Consider the following 22,712-nt stretch of genomic DNA (forward strand, 5'->3'; position numbering starts at 1 on the left):
CAATCGAGCGATTCTGGTTCTTTCCAGCCAAGCGGATCTGACTACGTTCAGGAATAGTTGGCTCAGTTGCAGCTTTAGATTAAACAGCAAAATGAGTCAATACAACAACAGATGGCCAGTCTTGGAGAGGCTCTCGGAACTATGTCAAATGGTCGAGAAAAAATATCAAATTGCTCAGCTTATTCAGAAAGCCCAGTAACTTCTTTCCCTACTTTATCTACAACTCAATTGCTTTCTGCGAATCCTTCTAGTTATATTGTATGAATGAAATTAAATGGCCATAATTATTTTTCGTGGTCCCAATTTGTGAGAATGGCTCTCGAGGGTCACCATAAGTTCGAGTATTTGACTAGAGAAATACCAAAACCTAGACAAGGCTACCCTCAGGAACGCGCATGGAAAGGAGAGGATTCTCTATTCTGATCTACGTTAGTAAGAAGTATGGAACCCCAGATTGGCACACCCCTGCTGTATGTTGCTATTACAAGAGATATTTGGGAGGCTGTGAAAAAGTTGTACTGCACACAACAAAATGGAGCTCGATTGTATGCACTTCGTAAACAAGTCCATGAATGTAAACAAGGAACCATAGATGTCACAACTTACTTCAATAAACTATTTTTGATTTGGCAAGAAATGGATTTATGTCAAGAGTTGATTTGGAGTTGTCCGTGTGGAGGAGTTTTGCACTATCAGTTCGAAGAGACAAACCGATTCTATGGTTTTTTGGCAAGACTTAATCCAAAATTTGATGCTGTGCGAAGTCGAATTATGGGAGCTCGTCCAGTACCCTCCCTGATGGAAGTGTGTTCTGGAATCCGACTTGAAGAAGATCGGTCTAATGCCATGAATAATCCAGTAATTCAGTTAACTAATTTCGCTGCGTTTAAAGTATCAAGAACTGACAAACAAAATGGAAAAGTACTTCCAGCCTGTGAACACTGTAAGAAGCCATGACACACTAAAAAGCAATGTTGGAAGCTACATGGTCGTCCTCCAAATTGTAAAAGACGACAATTGGGACATGGACGTGCATTAGCAAGTGAGTCGACAGCTGGTCCTAAACCATAGAATCAAGAGACAAGTTAAAATGACTCCAGTACAGTGGGTGTCAGTGCAATCGCACAATCAGGTACGCATTACACTTGTGGCCTTGTTAGTATAAATGGAAACCATGGATTCTAGACTCAGGAGCTACGAACCATCTAACTAGCATGTTGGACTAGTTTTTGTCTTATTACCTGAGTGTTGGGAATGAAAGGATCAGGATCGCTGATGGATCATTCGCCCCTGTGGTCGGAAAAGGCCATTTATCACCCTTTGAGGGTTTTACACTCTAAGACGTTCTACATATGCCTAAAATTTCTTACAATTTTCTATCTGTCAGTAAGATTACCAGAGATTTGAAATATAGTGTTATCTTCTCACCCAATGCTGCTATTTTCCAGGATTTGAACTCCAAGATGACGATTGGCACTACCTAGCATGATGGGGGACTTTATTTCCTTACTGAAGATACCTCCTCTAGGAGTTGTGATACGACTAGTTTACTGTCTCCCTGTTTTTCCAATTCTGAGACAGATTATATGTTATGGCACTTTCATCTCGGTCATCCGAGTTTTCATTGTATGAAATATTTATTTCCCCATCTATTTAATAATATTAATGTTTCTAACTTGAAATGTGATGTGTGTTTCCATGCTAAACAACCTCACGTCTCGTTCAAACCCTAACCTTATAAGCCTTCGAAACCCTTCACCCTTTCTCATAATGATGTGTGGGGTCCTTCGCCGGTTACAACCACTATTGGCAAACAGTGGTTCGTAACCTTTATAGATGACCACACTAGGTTGACCTGGGTCTTTCTCCCTACTAACATGTCTGAAGTAACGTCTGTCTTCCAGCAGTTCTACAATTCTATAGAAACCTAGCTTAACTCGAGAATCACCATTCTCTGGAGCGATAATGGTCGGAAATTCTTTAATAATAAGTTCGGGGAATTCCTCGTCTCTAAAGGAATAATCCATCAAAGTTCATGTGCCTATACCCTTCAACAGAATGGCGTGGCTGAACGGAAAAACCGTCACCTAATTGAGGTTGCTCGGTCACTCATGCTATCCACATCTCTTCCGTTGTATCTTCGGGGAGATGTTGTTCTGACAGCAACTCACTTAATAAACCGAATGCCTTCTCGGGTCTTAAAGTTTCAAACCCCTTTTGACTATTTCAAAGAGTCATAGCCTGATAACTACCTTACCCCTGATGTTCCATTTCGTGTGTTCGAGTGTATTGTGATTCTCCATACCCATGGCTCTCATCAAACCAAATTTACCCCTTGGGCTCAAAAGTGTGTTTCTGTGGGATACCCTTCATTAATGCGGATACAAATGTTACCATACTTGTTCCCCCAAGTACTCTGTCTCCATGGATGTCAACTTCTTTGAAGCACGTCCCTTTTTCCCCCCTTAGTCATCTTCCGGGGGAGAGTATAAGTGAAGAGTCCAACTGGGGTCTATGTCCTTGTCTGCCAAACCTTCCTGAGTCCATTCCCGACACAAGTGTCAATGCTCCTATTCTTCCTACTGAGCAAGTCCCATGGATCATGTACTATAGGAGGAATCTTAGAAAGGAAATAGTGTCGCCGATAACTTCTCTGGCTCCAGTACATGAGTCAGAACAAGTGACAGTTCCAGGTACGAAGTCACTTATTCCTAATAATGGTAAAATGTATGGTGATAATACTTGTGTTGAAAGTAGTGCAAGTAGAGACAGTACCGAGAGCGTGACTAATGTGGATACTTATCACCATGATACTACTGACAGTAATAGTGATAGTACTAAGGATTTGGCTAGTACGGGTGAAGGCAATAATGAACTCCAGGTTCCAACTAAAAATGTTGAAGAAGGTACATATGAGACAAAGCAGGATACTGGGTATGATGAAAAGTTAGAAGATCAGAAAGACCTAAATGAGACAAAGCAGGATACTAAGTGTGATGAGAAGTCAGAAGAACAGAAATATCATGATGCCTCTCTTGACATTCCTATTGCTTTAAGGAAAGGAACAAGGTCTTGTACGAAGTACCCAATGCAGAGTTATATGTCTTATAGTAACCTATCTCTGGTGTTCAAAGCGTTAACTACTAGCCTAAACACTATTTCAATACCAAGCAACATATATGCAGCTATTGAAATTCCTGAGTGGAAAGCCGCTGTCATGGAAGAAATGAAAGCTCTTGAGAAGAACGACACATGGGAACAAGTCACTCTTTATGAGGGACACAAGACAGTTGATTGCAAATGGGTGTTTACTGTTAAGTATAGACCTGATGGTACAATTAACCGGTACAAGCCACAGTTAGTGGCCAGAGGTTTCACTCATACCTTTGGGATAGAGTACACAGAGACTTTCTCTCCTGTAGCAAAGTTAAATACTATTTGTGTGCTCCTCTCAGTTGTAGTTAATAAGAATTGGCCTTTGCACCAGTTTGATGTGAAGAATGCATTCCTTAATGGAGATTTAGAAGAAGAAGATTACATGAGTCAGCCTCAAGGATTTGAAAAACAGTCCAGTCGCAAAGTTTGTAAACTAAAGAAGTCATCATATGGGTTGAAACAGTCTCTGAGGGCCTGGTTTAGCAGATTTACTGCATTTTTAAAATCACAAGGGTACAGTCAGGGACATTCAGACCACACCTTGTTCACAAAGAAGTCTGTGTCTGGGAAAATGGTAGTTCTAATTATCTATGTTGATGACATTACAATCTCGGGGGATGATGCTTCAGAAATAGATAGATTGAAGAAAAGGATGGCTGAAGAATTCGAGATCAAGGATCTGGTAAGATTAAGGTATTTTCTCGGAATGGATGTGGCCTGGTCGAAGAGGCATCTCTGTCTCTCAACAAAAGTATATGCTAGATTTTCCTAAAGAGACAGGTATGATGGGATGTAAACCAGTTGACACTCCTATGGAAGCAAATATTAAGCTGAGTGATCTAAGTAGCAGTGCACCATTTAACAAGGAGAGGTATCAGCGTTTGATCGGGAAGCTTATTTGTCTCTCCCATATGAGACCAGATATTGTACATGTAGTAAGTGTGGTTAGCCAATTTATGCAGTCTCCTTATGAAGAACATATGAAGGCAGTGGAACGAGTTTTGAGATATTAAAGGCTTCTACAGGCAGAGGATTAATGCTCAAAAAGTCAGATAGACAATGCATTGAGGCCTATACAAATGCTGATTGGGCAGGCTCAGTGGTCGACCTCAGGCTACTGTACATTTGTTTGGGGTAACCTTGTTACATGGATGAGAAAAAAAACAAGGGGTGATTGCCAGCAGTAGTGCCGAAGCTGAATATAGGGCCATGAGCCTTGGAATATGTGAAGAAATATTGCTGGAAAAGGTCCTAATTGATCTTAACCAAAGTCATGATCGGCCAATGAAACTCTATTATGATAACAAGGCTGCTATAAGCATCGCAAACAACCCTGTTCAGCATGACAGAATGAAACATGTAAAGATTGACAGACATTTTATCAAAGAAAGGCTTAACAGTGGAAAAATTTGTGTTCCCTATGTTTCTTCTAATCAGCAGATTGCAGATGTACTCACATAAGGGCTATCACGACAACTCCTTGACTCATATGTTAGCAAGTTGGCTCTCGTTGATATCTACGCTCAACTTGAGGGGGAGTGTTGAAAAATAGAATATTTGCCCTTGGGGCCTTTTTTTCTTTTCATGTGTATCCTAGGGTTTCATCTTTTTCTGTTTAAAATGTAACCTCTGGGCATTACTCTATATCACTGAACGTGGTTTTTTTCTCCCTGTATTAGGGTTTTCCACGTAACCAGTGCGTGTCCTTTTTCTTTTCTCTTTACTTTTCATCAATATGTATAAAAATATTTGGGAGATAAGACATGTTTTAGAAACATGTCGACCTTTGGATATTAGCATAAGCCATTATTTTCACATTCTAAACTTTACAAAAATTTTGAAGATTTTCCTAGAGCAGAAAATTGTGATAGCTATAATTTCACATTCTTAAAGCCCGACTATTTATACAATAGATATATTTGTCTGTGTTTAGTGCACACAAGTTTGAAAATCATTTCTTAATGAATTTAGGTTGTTATACAGTTGAATTCAATATTTGCCAAATATTAGAACTTTTTTTAAAGAAAAATGATTTTGATAACGACAAAAAGTAATTTTCAGTGGTTGAAGAAATAAGAACACACATACCTTGCGAGTGAAAAAGGGTTTTGGATCAGGTGCTGCCAATACTGAGTCTTTACCTTCTTCTATGCTTATCATTCCATTTGAAAAGCTCTCCATTTCATTGCATTCTTTTATTTCCAATGTCTTCAATGAAGGAAACTTAAGCCTGCATTTTCCGTCGTAAAACCTTGCAAGTCTTGGTAAGTTACGTAATCTGATTTCAGTCAGTTTGTTAAAAATAATTTCACTATTTTCATCTTCTGCTGCTTCAACGACTATGGATATCATTTCTTTACTTCGATCGAATTGAGATTCACCAGATTCTTTGTCACTGAAAGGCTAAACAAATTTTTCATTCCATGGCAACCACGTACTTGAAGATCAACCAAGTTGAAGAATGTGATTTGATTGATGTTCTTCAATACGTGTGTAAGATTAGGAAGATCACACAATTTTAACTTCTTCAAATTTGCACATTTTTGGATATTGCTATTACCAAATACTTGTACCAACTGGAGGCAAGTCTTAATTTCCAGTTCTTCAATATTGTATAATACTTCATTCATTTCCCAGGGCAAAGTAATCAAGTTATCATTGTGATACCCAACCAATGTAAGACTTTGGAGTTTGAGAAATTTTGATACGAGCCAAAAGCTCTCCTTCTTTTCCAAGTTACAAGTCATTGTTAATGTTTCCAAGCTCTGGAATCGTACTACCTGAAATCCACAAATAAAAGTCTCTAAACCCTTATTATATATATTGATCAAAGCAAAAAAAGTTGTATGATTAACAAAACATAAGTTAATTAGTACCAAATTAAAGCATATACAATTTTTGCATATATTGGTTATTAATAATATTGAAGATGTATTAGTTACCTCTCTCAACTTTGAAGCATCTTCCACTGGAAATATTTCATTTTGCTCATCCACATTTAACCATTCAATTTCTTTCATATATTTGGTGAAGGACGCTGGAAAAATACTTTTCAACTTTGGACAATATGTAACATTGACATACTTTAGATTTGGAAATGCCAAAACATCACCAGCATCTTTGTTCCACACGTACATTAAAGTTGGTAGACGACTTAAATATAATCTTCTTAATGGCACTACTGCTTTTGTATCACGGAAGGTCAGCTTTTCAATTTCAAATACCCTTTCCAATAACTCACATGAACAGATTTCCAAATCATCTAAACAAACAAGTGATGCCACTATATTTGAAGGAAACACGCATCCCAACTTGTTGCAATATCCAATCTTTATTGTTTGAAGTTTGGAAAAGGAACTTCCGATTGGTCCATTATTATACCATAGCATCTCCAAATTCTTACATGTATCAATGTGTAAATACTCAAATTGAGGAAATGAAACCTGCAATATTATTAAAATCTCCCCAGTTAAAAAACAATTTTGGGTTAATCAGCACCAATATTAATAAGCATCTTTCATCTAATGGTTGCAAAGTTAATTTTTATGATTTTGAAGTTTCCTAAAATGGACTTTAATGTTTGTCAAATGTCAGTGTTTTTTTTTTCTTTTTAATTAAAAAGTGATTTTGATAAGGGCAAAAGTGATTTTAAGCATACTAAACTAACATCCAAACATTTTTTTTTAAAAAAAGTTGAGATCGTCGGTCAGTGGGTGCACCCGAATATCTCAATTAGGTTAATACATCCCTAGTGACTTCATCATGCTCCAGTCTAAAAGATGCATTGATTGAAGAAAAATACAAGGTAACAATTCAAAGGAAAGATCTTGAAAAGGCTAGAGGAAAGTCTTCCAATTAAGAGAAATACAAGCAATATCATAATTAAAAATAAATTTGATCTAGTACTCCACATGGTAGCAAGGTTAATAAGATCTTCCCATAAGTGACCCAGAGATTTAGCTTCCTCATTGGAAGTTCTCCTATCATGTTCTATCCAAATTGACCACAGGCTTGCATCTAAAGATTGCTCCATAGCACTTTCTTTTTATTATTTTGCTTCAATTGTGTTATGATATATAAAATTGCATCTCGATTGCTCGACAAAGAATTATTTATGGCAGAATTTAGGATGGTCCAAATATGTTTAGCATAACGACATCGTATAAATATATGGTTCGCGAATTCGCCAGTCTTTTTACAGAGAAATACACCAATCTGGACTAAGTGTCATATTAGGAGATCTTACCTATCTTTTGTCCCATGTATTCATGTCATTATGCAGTAGGGTCCATAGGAAGAAAATGCATTTTTTAGAGAGATGAGAAGACCAAAGATGACCAATATCCATATTGAGATCACTAGGAAGAGAAATAGTGAGGTGCCTTTCCATATATTTAACATCAAATGTACCTCCAATGACATGACTCCATTTGATTTTGTCTTCCCCGAATCTTATCTAGGACTTACCTAGTCATTGGATATATTTGATTCCATATAATTTGTTCTCGATCTATTAGACGCCTACAAAAGTAGGGGTAACCAAACAAAGGAATCCTCTTTCCAGGCATCCTTAACAGTAATAAGTTCATCAGATCACAGTGCAAAATATCTGGGATGGAGAATATAAAGTTGATCGTTAGATGTCCATTTCTGGAACCAAAAGAGGGAGGAATTACCATTGTAGATAATACTTTGTGTCTCTTGGCATGGAGTCACCATATCTGGCTGCATGAAGCCAAGGGGCCTAAAAGCTAGTATATCTACACATGGAAAGGAATGATCCAGGGGCGGCTTTAGCATATTTGTTCTCGATCACAAGTTTTCAAAGGTTATCAAGCTCGGTGAGAAGCCCCCAAAGCCTTTTGTCGATGACAACTTCATTTGTGATCTTGATTCTGTCAATGTCGAGACCTCCTTTATCTTTGGAAAGGGTAATATAATCCCATCTTGATGGAACACAAGACATACGCAGCAGAATAAAGATCTAATTACACTCTAATTGGTTTTAATTAAAATTAAAATAGCACACAAATATAAGAAAAAACAGTCAATTAAAAGGGATATTGATAACATGTAGAAATACAAGTTATTTATACAGTTTTATTTAGATATTGCGGCAAAAAGAGAGGAAAGTTGCGTTGATAGTATATGAATTGGCTGAGAAATACGAAAATTATGAAATGTCACGAATGCATCCACTAACCCCATTGTGATGGCGAAATAGAATGTTCCAGTCTTTGTTTTGCAGGAAATAGGACACCACATGTGTTAATGGCTCGAAAACAAAATATACAACGCATCTACAATGCATGTGCCAGTCGATCAAGAACAAAGAAATGATCAACGCAATGATGGCGCATGCGACGATCGATTAAGGGTTATAGAGATCAACGCATTTCAATCGCATGTGGTAATCAAAACAAAAACACTACATGCGGCGATCGATCGAAGATGTGAAGAGCAACGCATTTGTGGACTATGCTGACAAGTGTACAACTTTCTATTGTACGCTTCTAATAGATTGATCGTGGAGCAGAGAGGAATTCTCCATTACACCATGGCAGGAATTATTAGAATTATACAGTGGGACCACCAATTTAAAGAGTCAAGGTTTTGTCTATAAATAGCTTCTTTGAATTTGTTGCAAAGGAGGCTGGTCTGAAGAGACTTTACAGAGAAAATCTAGGAGAACGACGAGACAAGGCTGAAAAGTGAGTCTACGAGCAAGGAATTCTTCTAATTCCCGAAGCTGAAGCTCTATGCAAAAGGGTCACTTCTACTGGAAAGCAAACCTTAGAATGAAGCTTTCCTCTCCACTTCATCCATACGTCGGCAAGCACAAGTCTCCGATCGGGATCTGTGTCAAGACATTAACACTCTTTCCATATTTGTTTCTATTTTTTTATTCATCTTCCGTGTTCATCTTCTTTGATCTTTCATTCACAAATCATGTATCAAATGCTTATCTTTAGATTTAAACGCTATTATTGTCATCATTATCACCTCTCTGTGGCTTTCCATACATTCATCATCCATTTTATCCATCATGTGTTCTTAATCCCCTAGGTAAAAAGGAAGAATTAAGCAAGTGAGTTAATCTTGTTAAGGTAATCGACTAAGTTTAGCTAAAGCATGCTCGACGACATCTTCACCTGTGAGAGCAGAAGTGAATATGTTATTCCGCCTATCTAGAGAGGGTTGGAAGAATGCGTCAACTAAAGTGAGAAGTATTTCCAGAGATGGAAACAACCTTGCACTTATCACGTTCATCTCTGTTTCACCATAGACGTGTGGGAACGCGACCAATCACTGAAAAGTGTAAGCCAAAGGAAAGTGGAACCTTAGTTGCGTCCTTAACGAGATTAATGAACTTGCAATGTCCTTTCCCTCTACTCATTCTCTTTCTGCTTCATTCACAAGACTTGCCATATTATTCATTAGATTCTTTTGTACAACTTCACAGCCAGTCCTCACCTTGTATCATAGTAGTTTAGAAATTTATTTTACAACGCATCTTACTTTTAACGCAATTTATATTTCTGTCAAACCAAATTCTTTATTCTTTATGATAATCTTTCGCATATACCAAATTAGCATCACATCTAACGACAACAATAAAGAATATAGTATAGGAATAAGGTTGGGTGCATTCATAGTGTCCCAGAACAAAGTGGGCCGCATCTATAGTGTCCCAGAACAAGGCGCCCCTACCTCGAAAAAAGCACAAGGTAAATATGATTTACTAATTGCTAAAACTTGTTTAGTGGAGTATGATACCTCAACCTAGATATTGGATTCAGGAGCCACTATTCATATTTGCTTCTCTTTTCAGGAAACTAGTTCCTGAAAAAGCTTAAAGAAGGCGAGATCACCCTCAAGGTTGGAACAGGAGAGGTTGTCTCGGCCGAAGCAGTGGAAGACTTGAAGTTGTTTTTCAACGATAGATATATCATACTAAAAAATGTTTTGTATGCTCCTAAAATGAGACAAAATTTAATATCTATCACATGTATATTGGAACATATGTATAAAATATCTTTTGAAATTAATGAAGCGTTCATTTTTAGAAAAGGTATTCAAATTTGTTCTGTTATTCTTGAAAACAATTTATATAAGTTAAAGACCAACTAAAGAAAAATTTGTCTTAAATATTGAGATGTTTAGAATAGTCAAAACTTAGAATAAAAGGCAAAAAGTTTCTTCAAATGCCTATCTATGGCACTTAAGACTTAGCCACATATGAGTCTTTTCTTGAGGGAAAAATGACTAAGAGATCTTTTACTAGAAAAGGTATAAGACCCACAATATCCTTAGAGCTCATACATTTGGACCTCTGTGGACCGATGAATGTCAAATCTCGAGGTGGGTATGAATATTTCATCAGTTTTATTGATGATTATTCAAGGCATAGTCATATTTACCTAATGCATCACAAGTTTGATTCTTTTGAAAAGTTCAAAGAATATAAGGTTGAGGTTGAGAACCAGTTAGGAAAAACAATTAAGACACTACGATCAGATTGAGGTGGGGAGTACATGAACTTAGGATTCCAGGACTATATGATAGAATACAAAATCAAGTCACAACTCTTTGCACCTAATATGCCTCAACAGAATGGTGTATATGAAAGAAGAAATAGAACCTTGTTGGACATGGTTCGCTCAATGATGTGCTTTGCTAAGTTACCTGATTCTTTTTGGGGATATGCATTAGAAACTGCTATCTATATTTTGAATAACGTTCCCTCTAAAGTGTTTCAGAAACACCTTATGAGCTATGGAAAGGGCGTACAGGTAGTTTACGTCACTTTAGGATTTGGGGATACCCGACACATGTGTTGGTGCAAAATCCTAAAAAATTGGAAAATCATTCAAAACTATGCCTATTTGTAGGTTATCCAAAAGAAACAAAAGGTGGTCTATTTTACGATCCTCAAGAGAATAAGATATTTGTATCGAAAAAAGTCACATTCTTAAAGGAAGAATACATAAGAAGTCATCAACCTCACAGTAGACATGTATTGAATGAAATTTCCAAAGACGCTACAGATAGAGCTAGTTCATCTACTAAAATAGTAGATAAAACTAGTACATCTGGTTAGTCACATCCTTCTCAAGGGTTGAGAATGCCTCGACGTAGTGGGAAGGTTGTTTATCAGTCTGGCCATTACTTAGGTTTAACGGAAACAAAAGTCGTCATACCTGATGACGACATAGAGGATCCATCAACCTATAAACAGGCGATAAAAGATGTGGACCACGATTAGTGGGTCAAAGCCATGGACCTCGAAATGGAGTCTATGTACTTCAATTCTGTCTAGGAACTTGTAGATCAACCAAATGATGTAAAACCAATTGGTTGTAAGTGGATCTATAAGATAAAACGAGACCAAGCCGGGAAAGTACAGAATTTTAAAGCTCGACTTGTGGCAAAGGGTTATACCTAGAGAGAGGGAGTGAACTATCAAGAAACTTTCTCTCCCGTTGCCATGCTTAAGTCGATTAGAATACTCTTATCCATTGCCACCTTTTATGACTATGAAATTTGGCAGATAGATGTCAAGACAACTTTTCTAAACGGCGATCTTGAGAAGAGTATCTATATGGCTCAACAAGAGGGATTTATTGCATAGGGTCAAGAACAAAAGGTTTGCATGCTTCAAAAATCCATTTATGGGTTGAAACAAGCTGTTCGATCTTGGAAATAAGATTTAATACTGTGATCAAATCTTATGGCTCTGTACAGAATTTGAGGAGCCTTGTGTTTACAAGAAGATCGTCAATTCTACTATAGCGTTCATAGTTTTATATGATGACGATATTCTACTCATTGGGAATGAAGTAGGTTACCTAACTGACATCAAGAAATGGCTAGCAATGTAGTTCCAAATGAACGATTTAGGAAATGCGCAGTATGTTCCCAGGATTCAAATTATTCGGAACCATAAGAACAGAACACTAGCCATGTCTCAAACAACTTATATAGACAAAATGTTGTCTAGGTATAAGATGCAAAATTCCAAAAGAGGTATGTTACCTTACAAATATGGAATTCATTTGTCAAAGGGTCAATGTCATAAGACATCTGAAGAGGTTGAGGATATGAGATGCATTCCCTATGTTTCCGCAGTAGGAAACCTAATGTCTGCAATGTTATGTACTAGACCTGACATATGCTACGCAGTAGGGATAGTTAGTAGATATCAGTCCAATCCTGGATATGATCATTGGACTACCGTTAAGAATACCTCAAGTATCTTAGGAGAATGAGGAACTACATGCTCGTGTATAGTACTAAGGATTTTATCCTTACTGGATACACCGACTCTGATTTTCAAACCGATAAAGATGCAAGAAAATCTACATCGGGATGAATGTTCATTCTGAATGGAGGAGCAGTAGTGTGGAGAAGTGTGAAGCAACTTTATTGCGGACTCCACAATGGAAGCTCAATACGTAGCTGCATGTGAAGTAGCAAAGGAAGCAGTATGGTTGAGGAAATTTGTGACAAATTTGGAAGTCGTTCCAAATATGCATCTGCCTATCACCCTATATTGTGATAATAGTGGTGCAGTTGCAAATTCAAGAGAATCAAGAAGCCATAAGTGTGGCAAGCATATTGATTGCAAATACCATCTTATCTGGGAGATTGTACATCGTGGAGACGTTGTAGTGACCCATATATCTTTTGAGCAAAACATTGTTGATCCTTTTACAAAGCCCCTCACGACTAAAGTTGTTGAAAGTCACCTTCAGAGTCTAGGTCTACGGAGTTTGTAAACTAGGACAAGTGGGAGAACTTTTGGGTATATGCCCTAGTTTATTGTATTCATATATTTATCGTACTCATATGTTTCTCACTTAAATTCAAAATTGTGATACTCCACTAGGAGTTTTAGTCCAAGTGGGAGTTTGTTGGATTTAATGTCCTAAAACACGTTTGTAAATTGATAAACGTATGAATACAATAAACTAGGGCATATACCCAAAACATCCAACTAAGTGAGACCCACCATTTTTAAAGTCTCCACCTATAATCCAACAAGTATTGCAAAGGTTTGTCGGAGCATCTAATTCAGCCCATCACTCATTTTTTTTCTCCAATTGGCTAGCCCATATATATCATATAGCCACCAGTTGAGCTAGCCAATTTTTTGAGCGGAATGGATAACGATAAGCATCCTTCATAGACTTGAACAACATTGTGAATTAATGAGTCCCACATATTAATAATAGGCCTGAAAGAGCCATTCCCTTCAATATTGATGGAGCTCCTAAAGATAATGAATTTGTTATCAACATAGGGGAGTTTAGTTTCCCTAATAATAGAAAAATCTTGATTGGCAGTCGTGATCACTCTCTTTACAATAGCTCATTTATGGGCAGAGCCAATGCCCTCACGTTCCACTTGAGAATCTTCGTATTAGAACTTTAGGCCCCAGATCCTTGCTTCTAGTGCAGAATTTCATGTTGGCTGTATTTACAAGCGAGGAGACAACTCGATAGTTATTTTCCATTAGCCAATCATGTAGTTGATTTAAAAATTCAGCACTTCTACCCAATTGTTTTATTTGCTTGTTTATTTCTTCATTGCTAACTTCATCAAATAAATTCTCCAGATTACTATTTTCAGGGATAATCTCTAAGGATTGATCACTAACTTCATTAATATCTGAATTCTCCGTAGGTGTACTATCCGAGTTGGTGATATTTGTTTCGTTGTATATTGTATAGTCTCCAAAGTCCACGTAAATTTCATCGATATGGTGACTAATGGTCTCAAAATCTCTCGACTCTTTGTTACCAGTATGAATTCGGTCTTTTTTCAGGGGAATTGGGCGTGCATCCTCTTGCAAGATCTGACTAATCTGGGCTTGATTGTCTACAGCTGACTCAACCATATGGGCTTCCTTTATCTATAGCTTCTTGGGCCCGATTTTGGCTAGGAATTATTTCCTGCTTTTTTTAAAGAGGGATACAGCCGGTGCAAGGTTATTATCATAATAGACAATATTATGAAATGGGGAAGGAAAAATACCTTTTTTATTTTTTGATTCTGCCCCTATGGTTCGCGGATGATAATTTCCTTTGTCTTTCAAATTTTGATATGAATTCCTCTAAAATGCAACCAACCACCATAGCTTGGTATGAATTCTGGAGCGGAATGGATTTTAGGATCCAATTTTTCAAATTTAACCGCAAAACCCCCCATTGTGACCCATCCTTGGTTATAGCAGAGCAGTCGAGGCTGTTCGAGATCACATACAAAGATGATTGCTTTATCAGCATGGAAGGGATTGAAAGCGTCAATGGAATTGTTTGCGTTTGTTAAGGCTTGTAATAATCTTCCCCAATCGCCATGGAAACATCTTCGTGATAAAATTATCACAGAGTTCCAGTGGAAAATTTCCTCCTTTGTGTTATCGAAGGTTTCCTTTGTGACATTTAGAAAGGTTTCAGTTTTAGTTGAGGTTAAGGTCGTGGTTTCCGCAAAATCAGAAACGACAGTAGATGTATCACTAGAAGAGACGATTTTTGCATAAGTTTGTGTGTTTTTTTTTTCTCTATTTCTTTTGTTTTTTCTGTTTGTTTCAGCATCGTCGTGTTTCATCTAGTTCAGCATCTTTCAGTTTTCTTTGGGAACAAAATTTCTGAATGTCAACATGTTATGGAACTCCATCCATCCTCTTTTCTCTGGTCCTTCAGGAATCATAATACATGTTCTTTTTACCTTTGTCATATAACTTGTAAATTTCAGCAATAAGTCCTTTCTTGTTTGTTTTCCAATCCATATCGTCAAAACATCGTACCTTTTTTCTTGAAAAAAATTTGTTGTTTTGGGAGTTTTGATTAGCGTTGTGAAAGAGGCCCCAATCCATTCGATTGTATCTAGATAGATCAACGATCGATATTACGAAGGATTTGAAGAATACATATTCCGTTGGACGAAAATTTTTTCCACTAAGCATGTGATCCCAGTCCAGTGTAAATTCTTTCTTTTCTATGGAAATTGATGGATGGAATTGATCTGTGTAGGCCATCCTTCTCAAGTTGATCACATCTCGATGTTGTAGCTTTCTCTCCAAAATAACACCCAAACATACTATTTTAGTAATAACATGATAGAAGAAGACACATTGTAAAAAATTTAAAGATAATTTATATAATATAAGGAAAATTTAAAGACACATAGTAATAAGAAGACACATACCTTGTGGGTGAAAAAGGGTTTTGGATCAGGTGTTGACCATAATGAGACTTAATTATTGCTAAATTGTAAAAAAATTAAAGATAATTTATATAATATAGAGAATTTTTATTTGGTTCCTTAAAAAATGTAAACAGAAGTTCTACGACAACAGTTAATTAGTACCAAATTGAAGCATATACAGTTATTGTATAAAGTGGTGATAATAATATTGAAGATGTAGTAATTACCTCTCTCATGTTTGATGCTTCATCTACAGAAAATATTTCATTTTGCTCATCTGCTTCTTTCATATATTTGTTGAAGGAAGCTGGAAACAAACTTTTCAACTTTGGGCATTTATCAACCAATACTTTCTTTAGATTGGGAAATACCAAAACATCACCAACATCTTTGTTCCACACATACTTTAAACTTGGTAGATGACGTAAAGTTAATGTCCGCTTTTCAATTTCAAATACCCTTTCCAATAACTGACATGAACAGATATACAAATCATCTAAAAAAACAAGTGATGCTACTATATTTGAAGAAAACATGCATTTCAACTTGTTGCAATCTTTAATCTTCATTGTTTGAAGTTTGGAAAGGGAACTTCCGATCGGTCCATTATTATACCATAGCATCTCCAAATTATTACATCTCTCAATGAATAAATCCTCCAATTGAGGAAATGAAACCTGCAATATTATTATAATCTCCTCAGTTAAAAAAAGTTATGATAATTGTCTTAACAATTTTCTTTAAAAAGAATACACAAATTAGCAACTTAAATGTTCCAATTTGATAATAACATTAAAATCTAAACATGTCTCCAAACAAATTTCTTAGTTTTTCTTTTCAGAACCTCCGCCAAATTATTTGAAAATAGTATAATGTTTTCAAAATAAAATTACCCAATAAATAGCTATAAACAAACACAATATTTATTAAAGCAACAAACAGAAGGTAAAGAGCAGAATTTTATGGTACATACCATTTGATCAAAGAATGGAATGATGGTTTGTGGGTTTTGTGCGATGAATGGTTTGGTGCAGAAACTTGTAAGTTTGTTCACATCCCATAAATTTAAGGAAGTCAAGGGAGAAGTCCAACTAGTGGTGTGATCTTCAATTTTTACCGATGATACAATCTCATCCATCATATCACATTGATTGATCTCAATCTCTTGAAAATCTGAAAGACTTTTAAAAATATAGAATGAGAATAGATTCCTTAACTCCTTGCAACTTTCTATTTTTATGACTTTAAGCTTGTTGAAAGGATTTGCTGGAACATGTCTGGGAACGATACTCTCCAACATCATTTTTCTACTAAGACCCAACCAGTCCAAACAACTGACATCATTTATGATCAGATGTGACATTGTTGGATTTCCTTCAATCGCAAGCCACTACAACATGGGATAACCATTTCCATTTCTTTAAAAACATCATTTAGATAAAAACCTGTGGAATCATAATTTACAATAATCAACTGTTCAGTTCCTTCTAATAATATGTCAAATACCGTCCAATCAACTGAACCAATCTGCGATTCCATAATCAATAACAATCTTTTTTCATATTTTCCAGAACTTCTTTGCGATAATTCAATAACACCAGGAGTAAAGTTGATTATACCAACAGGATCAATAGTAAACTTGATTGTACCAACACATATAAAGAATTTTCTTAACTTCTTTAATTTTTGTGAACTCAAGGCCCCTCTGAGAATATTTTTAGCATTCGAAATGTGTAATCTTAAAATAGAAAGATGTAATAGAGAATTCAATTCTGAAAGTTGTGCATTCTGAATCCACGTATTGTCATACCATACTTCTTCTTCCCATTCTTTGAAGCAATCTCGTATGTCTAGCTCTTCTAATTTGGTCATGCTTGATATAATATTTGGGCGAATCACCACCAAATTATAGCATTTAGACACAACTAATACCTTGAGTTGTTTTAATTCAGACATAGCTGCAGGTAACTCCGTGATGTCGTTGCAACTAATAATCTTTAAAATTTCCAATTCATTTAAATGGCCAATTTTATCAATATCTGTACACTCACAAGACGATAGACAAAATGCTCGAAGTTTCTTTAATGACGTCCATAAGCATGATGGAAAATGCATGTCTCTCAAGTCCAAAACCTTAAGATTTTCCATTCCATCAAAAAATGCATCTACTTTTGAGAGTTGAGTATAATATCTTAATATCAACAACTCAAGCTTTGGAAACTTCATGTTAGGAGAAAGGTTATAAGAGTTCTTGCCGTCTATAAAGATGCACGATAAGATCCACATTTATCCTCATCTAGCCCTTCATCATCTGTATATCTACAGTTCAGCGTACACATGTCATTTGTTGTTGATGCAATGTTTATTGCAGCATCACGGACTACATCATGTATTTTAACATCTTCCCCATCCCTTAGATACTTGACCTCTTAAAGTTGAAGCAAGGAAGACGATGTAAGATCTTGAACCAAGTTGACCACCCTATTTCTTGCTTTCTTCCAAGTTTTTACCATTTTCAACAATCTCATGCTCATTGCATACATTTGCAAATCTTTTACCGGAATCTCATAATCATCTGGAAATACACTACAAAGAAGAAATAGTATCTTGCCTTCGTCTCCATCCAAACAATCATAACTCTTTTTCAATTTACTTAAAGCATCATCTCAACAATTTATACGTTTTCCCTTCAATGTTTTTGCAATGATATCAAGTGCAAGTGGTAAGTCTCCGCATTCTAATGCCACTTTCTTTGCAACGTTTTCCATATCGATTCTATCAAACTTATTGCCAATAATTTTTGTAAAAAACATCCAAGACTCTTTTTCATCTAGATAAGTCACCTCAAAATACTTATTTGTATTCATATAATTGGTTAGTACGTCTTGAAATCGACTTGTCATAAGTACCTTGCATCTTTCTTTACTTGATTCTGCACAAGGAATTCCAATCTCTTTTATAAGATCATATTCCTTCCACAAATCATCCAATATAATGAGAATGTTAGTTTTCATTGCCCCCAACGCATTTCATAGAAAGCATGCTCTTCCCACTTTACTCGTTGGCAAGACTTTATTTATGATATCTCCAATTTGTTGTTGCATTTCCATTACACCATTAGATTGACCTATGGTCACATCAATCACTGTATCAAACAATCTTTCTTCCAACACCAATTTCTTGACTTCATTCAGCAAATAAGTTTTTCCAACACCTCCCATACCATATACACCAACTTTTTTGACCTCCGGTCTTGCAAGTGCATCCTTAATTTGTTTGGCCACTGACGTTTTTTATTCTAAAATTTGATAACCTTCAGGAACAATAGTATTCATAGTATTCGGAAGAGGTGAAGGATAACCAACTTCCACAAAGTTGTTTCTTCTGTGTATGAGTTGACGGATATAAGTGGCCTTCTTCTTTGTTTTTCTACTTAGTTGGTGTCGTTGGAGAAAGTTAAAGCAAGATGGATTGGAATTGGATAGCTCATCATGGATTGTTGCATTATCCACATCCACCAACCACCTTCAAACTTTTTCATGGATTGCATATGAATTGCTCCTTGCCTCTTCAACCCTTCGGTGCAGATCCCTTTTAGTAGTCTCAAGATTTTCAAGTTGGTCTTTAAGATCCTTCTTGTTTCTGTTGTAGAAAATAAGGTAACCAAGTTGATGTCCAATAGGTTTAATGGCATACTTTACTATTTCCGTTACAACTCCTGCTGTAACACTTATTAGAAATTCCATTTGTTTGTTATTTCCTCTTCTGCCTTCAAACTCTTCATGCTCCTTTCATTCTCTGTGGAAAAAAAAATTGTGTCCAACCAATTATGCTTTCTTTGTTTTCTTGACTATTATGCATCTAGAGTGTAAATCTCGTAGAACATAGATTAGAGCATACTTGTAGTTTGAAGTTGTTTTAAGATAATTAGTGTTCCTCATTGCATGACTAATCATTGTTAGCAATTTAAAACTAGTAAAGATTGTTAATTAAAATTAGTAAAGATTGCTAATTAACTTTGCTAGAATTCCTAGGTTTAGTTCAATAGGGTGTTAATTTAGATCTCTAAGTCAAGCTAACGAGCAAAGAATGAAATTGAGCATGCAAATAACTTTTCAGTTTGATTAATAATTGAGCATGCAAATAATCTTTTCCGTTCTAATCTAGGCTCTTTTTAATTGAAATAAATCCGAACTTTCATTTTCATGCCATTTAAATTCATTTCAATAGAAAACTCTACACCCCCCTCACATGTTGTCATTAAAATTCAAGTTCATGTTAAAATCATCCACTACAAGAATTTTGGGCTTTAATGTCGGTTTTGTTTTTTTAAAAAATCGGATCTTTAATGTCGGTTTGAAACCAACATTGTAGGTATACATTTAATGTCGGTTTAAAACTGATATTAAAGATCCGGTTTTCTTTTTTTTCCTTAAAAAAAAAAAAAAAAAAAAAAAAAACCATTTCCCCTCCCCCCATTTTTTTCATTTCCCGCTTCTATCCCTATCTATCCTATCTATCCCTTTTCTAAACCCTACTTTTCCCACCAGCCACCTCCTCCCTAGTCCCACCCATTTTTGTTTCTTACAAAAATGATATTAGGTTACATTTTGTTTCTCTCCTTTCTCTCTCAGATTTCAGACAAACCTTCGTAGACAGCGAAGAGAACTGAAACTGAAAGCTATAAAAAATGGCGACCAAAAATGCCAAAAAAGCCAATCTCTTTGATCATCACTCCCTCAAACACCTACTCGATGATCTATTTCTGAGGTAGAGAAGTAAGAGATATGTGGAACCAACGAGAAATGGCAGAACCCGTAGATAGGTCGGCAATGCCGGTCCATGTAGTACCGATTTGAAATCGATTTTGCATCTTTTGGTACTCCCGATGCCATTGATAAACAAGCAGCGAGAGTCATAGTCGATGCTTTGAGAAGATTTTAACGATGATTGAAAAACTAAATTGAAGAAAGAACAGAGAGATCGGTAGAGATATGAAGGATTTGAATCTGTTTCTGAGGTAATTCAATCTGCAATTTCATTCCCCCTTTTTTAGATCTTTTCCAGGTCAATTTTAATCTAGGCTTGAGCTTTTTCCTTGCAGATTGTCCCCAACCGTAATGAAGGATTTGAATATCAAGGATTTGAATCTGTTTCTAAGGTAATATGAAGGATTTGAATCTGTTTCGAGGCAATGCTATTTGGCTACATTTTAGTGTTTCTGAATATAAACCAGCTAAAAAAACTACAAACTTCTAAGAGTTGTAATGCGATACATTTTTTGTTTCGTCATTCATCTGTACTTCTTAGGGGAGAGAGGAATACTAGAGCATTAGAGATTTGGAGAAAAACTTTATTGATGTTTGATTCGTTGTTAGTTCATGTCTCTCTTGAAAGTGTCAAGCTGAAGAAAAAGAAGAAACACAAGAGAACAGAAAGGCCCAGGTTGGTAATTCTTTTGACATTTTTTTTCTAGCAACATTTGTTACATAAGTGTGCCATATTCAGATATTCCAATTCTGCAGATGGTAGCAAAACTGCATGGAATACTGAGACCATTTCTACTTCGGAGAATGAAATCTGATGTCGAGCTAATGCTCCCTCGGAAGAAAGAAATCATAATATATTGGTTATGATTGAAGGTAGCATTGTTTTTAATCTAATTGTTATATATAGATTCTATAACTTGTGTATCAACTTCTCTTGTTTTCATAAATATTATTTATATATTTAGATATATATCTCCATCCAAATCCCTCCCCTCTCACCCAAATCCCTCTCGCTCTCGCTCATAAAGGCCAAATTGCTCTCACTATAGCTCGTCCCTCCACTCTCGCTACTCTCGCTCTCACTCATGTCTCAACTCTCGCTCTCGCTCTTGCTCATACTTCCGCTCTCACTCATACCTCTGCTCTCGCTACTCTCGCTCTCGTTCATACCTCCGCTCTCGCTACTCTCGCTCTCGCTCATAACTCCGCTCTCGCTCTCGCACATAAATTTCATGGCTGAAAATACAATTAGCTACGTGTCATAGTTGTTTGTTCCACAATAGTCCATGTGTGCTCAATTTGAATTATGCCTTTTTTAGTTAATCCTACTGGTGGCCGCTTTATGTTTATTGTGTGGTGGTTTAATATTTGGCGATTGATCCTTGTTAACAAGAATTATTGGTACAGGAAGTTCACTCTGGAAAATTAATAGTCTTCAACACCATTGTTGTCCTCCTATTTCAAGGTATGCAGTTTAATATTGATCCAGAAACTTCTGTTGCTTTGGATTTCATACTGAAAACTAGTCCTTATGTTCTTGTAGGTTAGTTTTATGCCTAATATCCCCGTACAATCAAGTGTGTGAAGTGTTGAAGAGAGAGCTTGGCATGACACCGGATAAGGTATATTTACTTGGCTAAACCTGTTTCATATAACCAGATTATGCATTCATTCTGTTGAATGGAGATTACTTTTGCAATCTGACAGAAGCTTGTTATCTTGATTGTGTTACTGTTACATATGAGTTGGCACATCTGTTTTCTGTATTCTAATCACATTATAGCATGTTTCAATGTGCATGAAAGATTGAAGTTTCAATAACATTTGGCCTTTCATATGATTATATAAATGTGGCTATGGTTATAATATTAATTTTTCTCCTTGGATCAGAGTCTGCCTGAGGTTAAATTCTTAATCTCAGGCACATTACTTGTTAAGTTGAAGTTAAATTCTAAATCTTTCCAATTCTTCTGTAGTTGCTGGATGAGCTGAAGAAGAAGAATCTTGATAATGAAGTCCATCTCAACAACGTATATTACATCTCTTAATCTCTCAAACCCTCCAAAATTTGTAGACAAATAAAATTGTGTTGCCTTTACACGGAAGATTTTGTTGCCCTTGTAAAATCATAATCTTTGTATTACTTATAATTTGTGTTTTCAAGGCTTGAATTATTGTATGCCTTTTAAATTATAATTCTATAGCAGAATTTGTGGATTAAATGTAATAGATTTACAATTCGTACATGAATAATGTCATAGGCATAGTATTCAATGATGATGTATCATGTTATAATTTTTTATCGAAAAAATGGATTTGGCAAGGAAACTTTAAAAAACGGACAATAATTGATAAAACGGATAGATTCGGGCTTCAATGTCGGTTAAGAATTTTTTTAAAAAAAAACAGGCTTTAATGTCGGTTGCAACCGACAAGCTTTAATAACTAAAGACCTTTAATGTCGGTTGCAACTAACATTAAAGACCTCGGTTGCAACCGACATTGAACGTTGTGTTATTGGTGTTATTAAAGCCCTTTTTAATGTCGGTTTAAAACCAACATTAAAGGGCTTTAATA

General features: G+C 36.1%; 2 protein-coding genes, 1 long non-coding RNA gene and 1 pseudogene across 3 annotated transcripts; 2 read left to right on the top strand and 2 right to left on the bottom strand.

Moving 5' to 3' along the window:
• Positions 1 to 441: 441 nt before the first annotated feature.
• Positions 442 to 957, top strand: LOC150033354 (uncharacterized). The gene has a single exon (XM_090306381.1). The coding sequence runs from the start codon at positions 442 to 444 to the stop codon at positions 955 to 957; it is 516 nt and encodes a 171-aa protein (XP_090162507.1).
• A 3,511-nt stretch (positions 958 to 4,468) lies between these two features.
• LOC150033355 (uncharacterized) lies at positions 4,469 to 6,293 on the bottom strand. The gene is made up of 4 exons (XM_090306382.1): positions 6,099 to 6,293; positions 5,646 to 5,936; positions 5,245 to 5,559; positions 4,469 to 4,489 (listed from the first exon to the last, which is right to left on the bottom strand). The coding sequence occupies exons 1-4, from the start codon at positions 6,291 to 6,293 to the stop codon at positions 4,469 to 4,471; spliced, it is 822 nt and encodes a 273-aa protein (XP_090162508.1).
• A 9,228-nt stretch (positions 6,294 to 15,521) lies between these two features.
• LOC150033356 (disease resistance protein UNI-like) lies at positions 15,522 to 19,198 on the bottom strand (annotated as a pseudogene).
• Positions 19,199 to 19,777: 579 nt separating this feature from the next.
• On the top strand, positions 19,778 to 22,357 carry LOC120089409 (uncharacterized). The gene is made up of 7 exons (XR_005485167.2): positions 19,778 to 20,386; positions 20,471 to 20,527; positions 20,677 to 20,811; positions 20,892 to 21,008; positions 21,543 to 21,600; positions 21,679 to 21,757; positions 22,112 to 22,357. It is a non-coding gene; the product is annotated as an uncharacterized LOC120089409 (long non-coding RNA).
• Positions 22,358 to 22,712: the final 355 nt, after the last annotated feature.

Source organism: Benincasa hispida, chromosome 10 (assembly GCF_027475165.1).
Source record: "Benincasa hispida cultivar pf3 chromosome 10, pf3_genome.v1.1, whole genome shotgun sequence".
Lineage (NCBI taxonomy): Eukaryota > Viridiplantae > Streptophyta > Magnoliopsida > Cucurbitales > Cucurbitaceae > Benincasa > Benincasa hispida.

Coding starts and splice junctions, on each gene's coding strand:
- LOC150033355 (XM_090306382.1), bottom strand. CDS start 6,293: ATGTACGTGTGGAACAAAGATGCTGGTGATGTTTTGGCATTTCCAAAT. Junction 5,937..6,098: donor ATGCTTCAAAGTTGAGAGAG/GTAACTAATACA, acceptor TGTGGATTTCAG/GTAGTACGATTCCAGAGCTT. Junction 4,490..5,244: donor AACCCTTTTTCACTCGCAAG/GTATGTGTGTTC, acceptor CATGCTGAACAG/GGTTGTTTGCGATGCTTATA.
- LOC150033354 (XM_090306381.1), top strand. CDS start 442: ATGGAACCCCAGATTGGCACACCCCTGCTGTATGTTGCTATTACAAGA.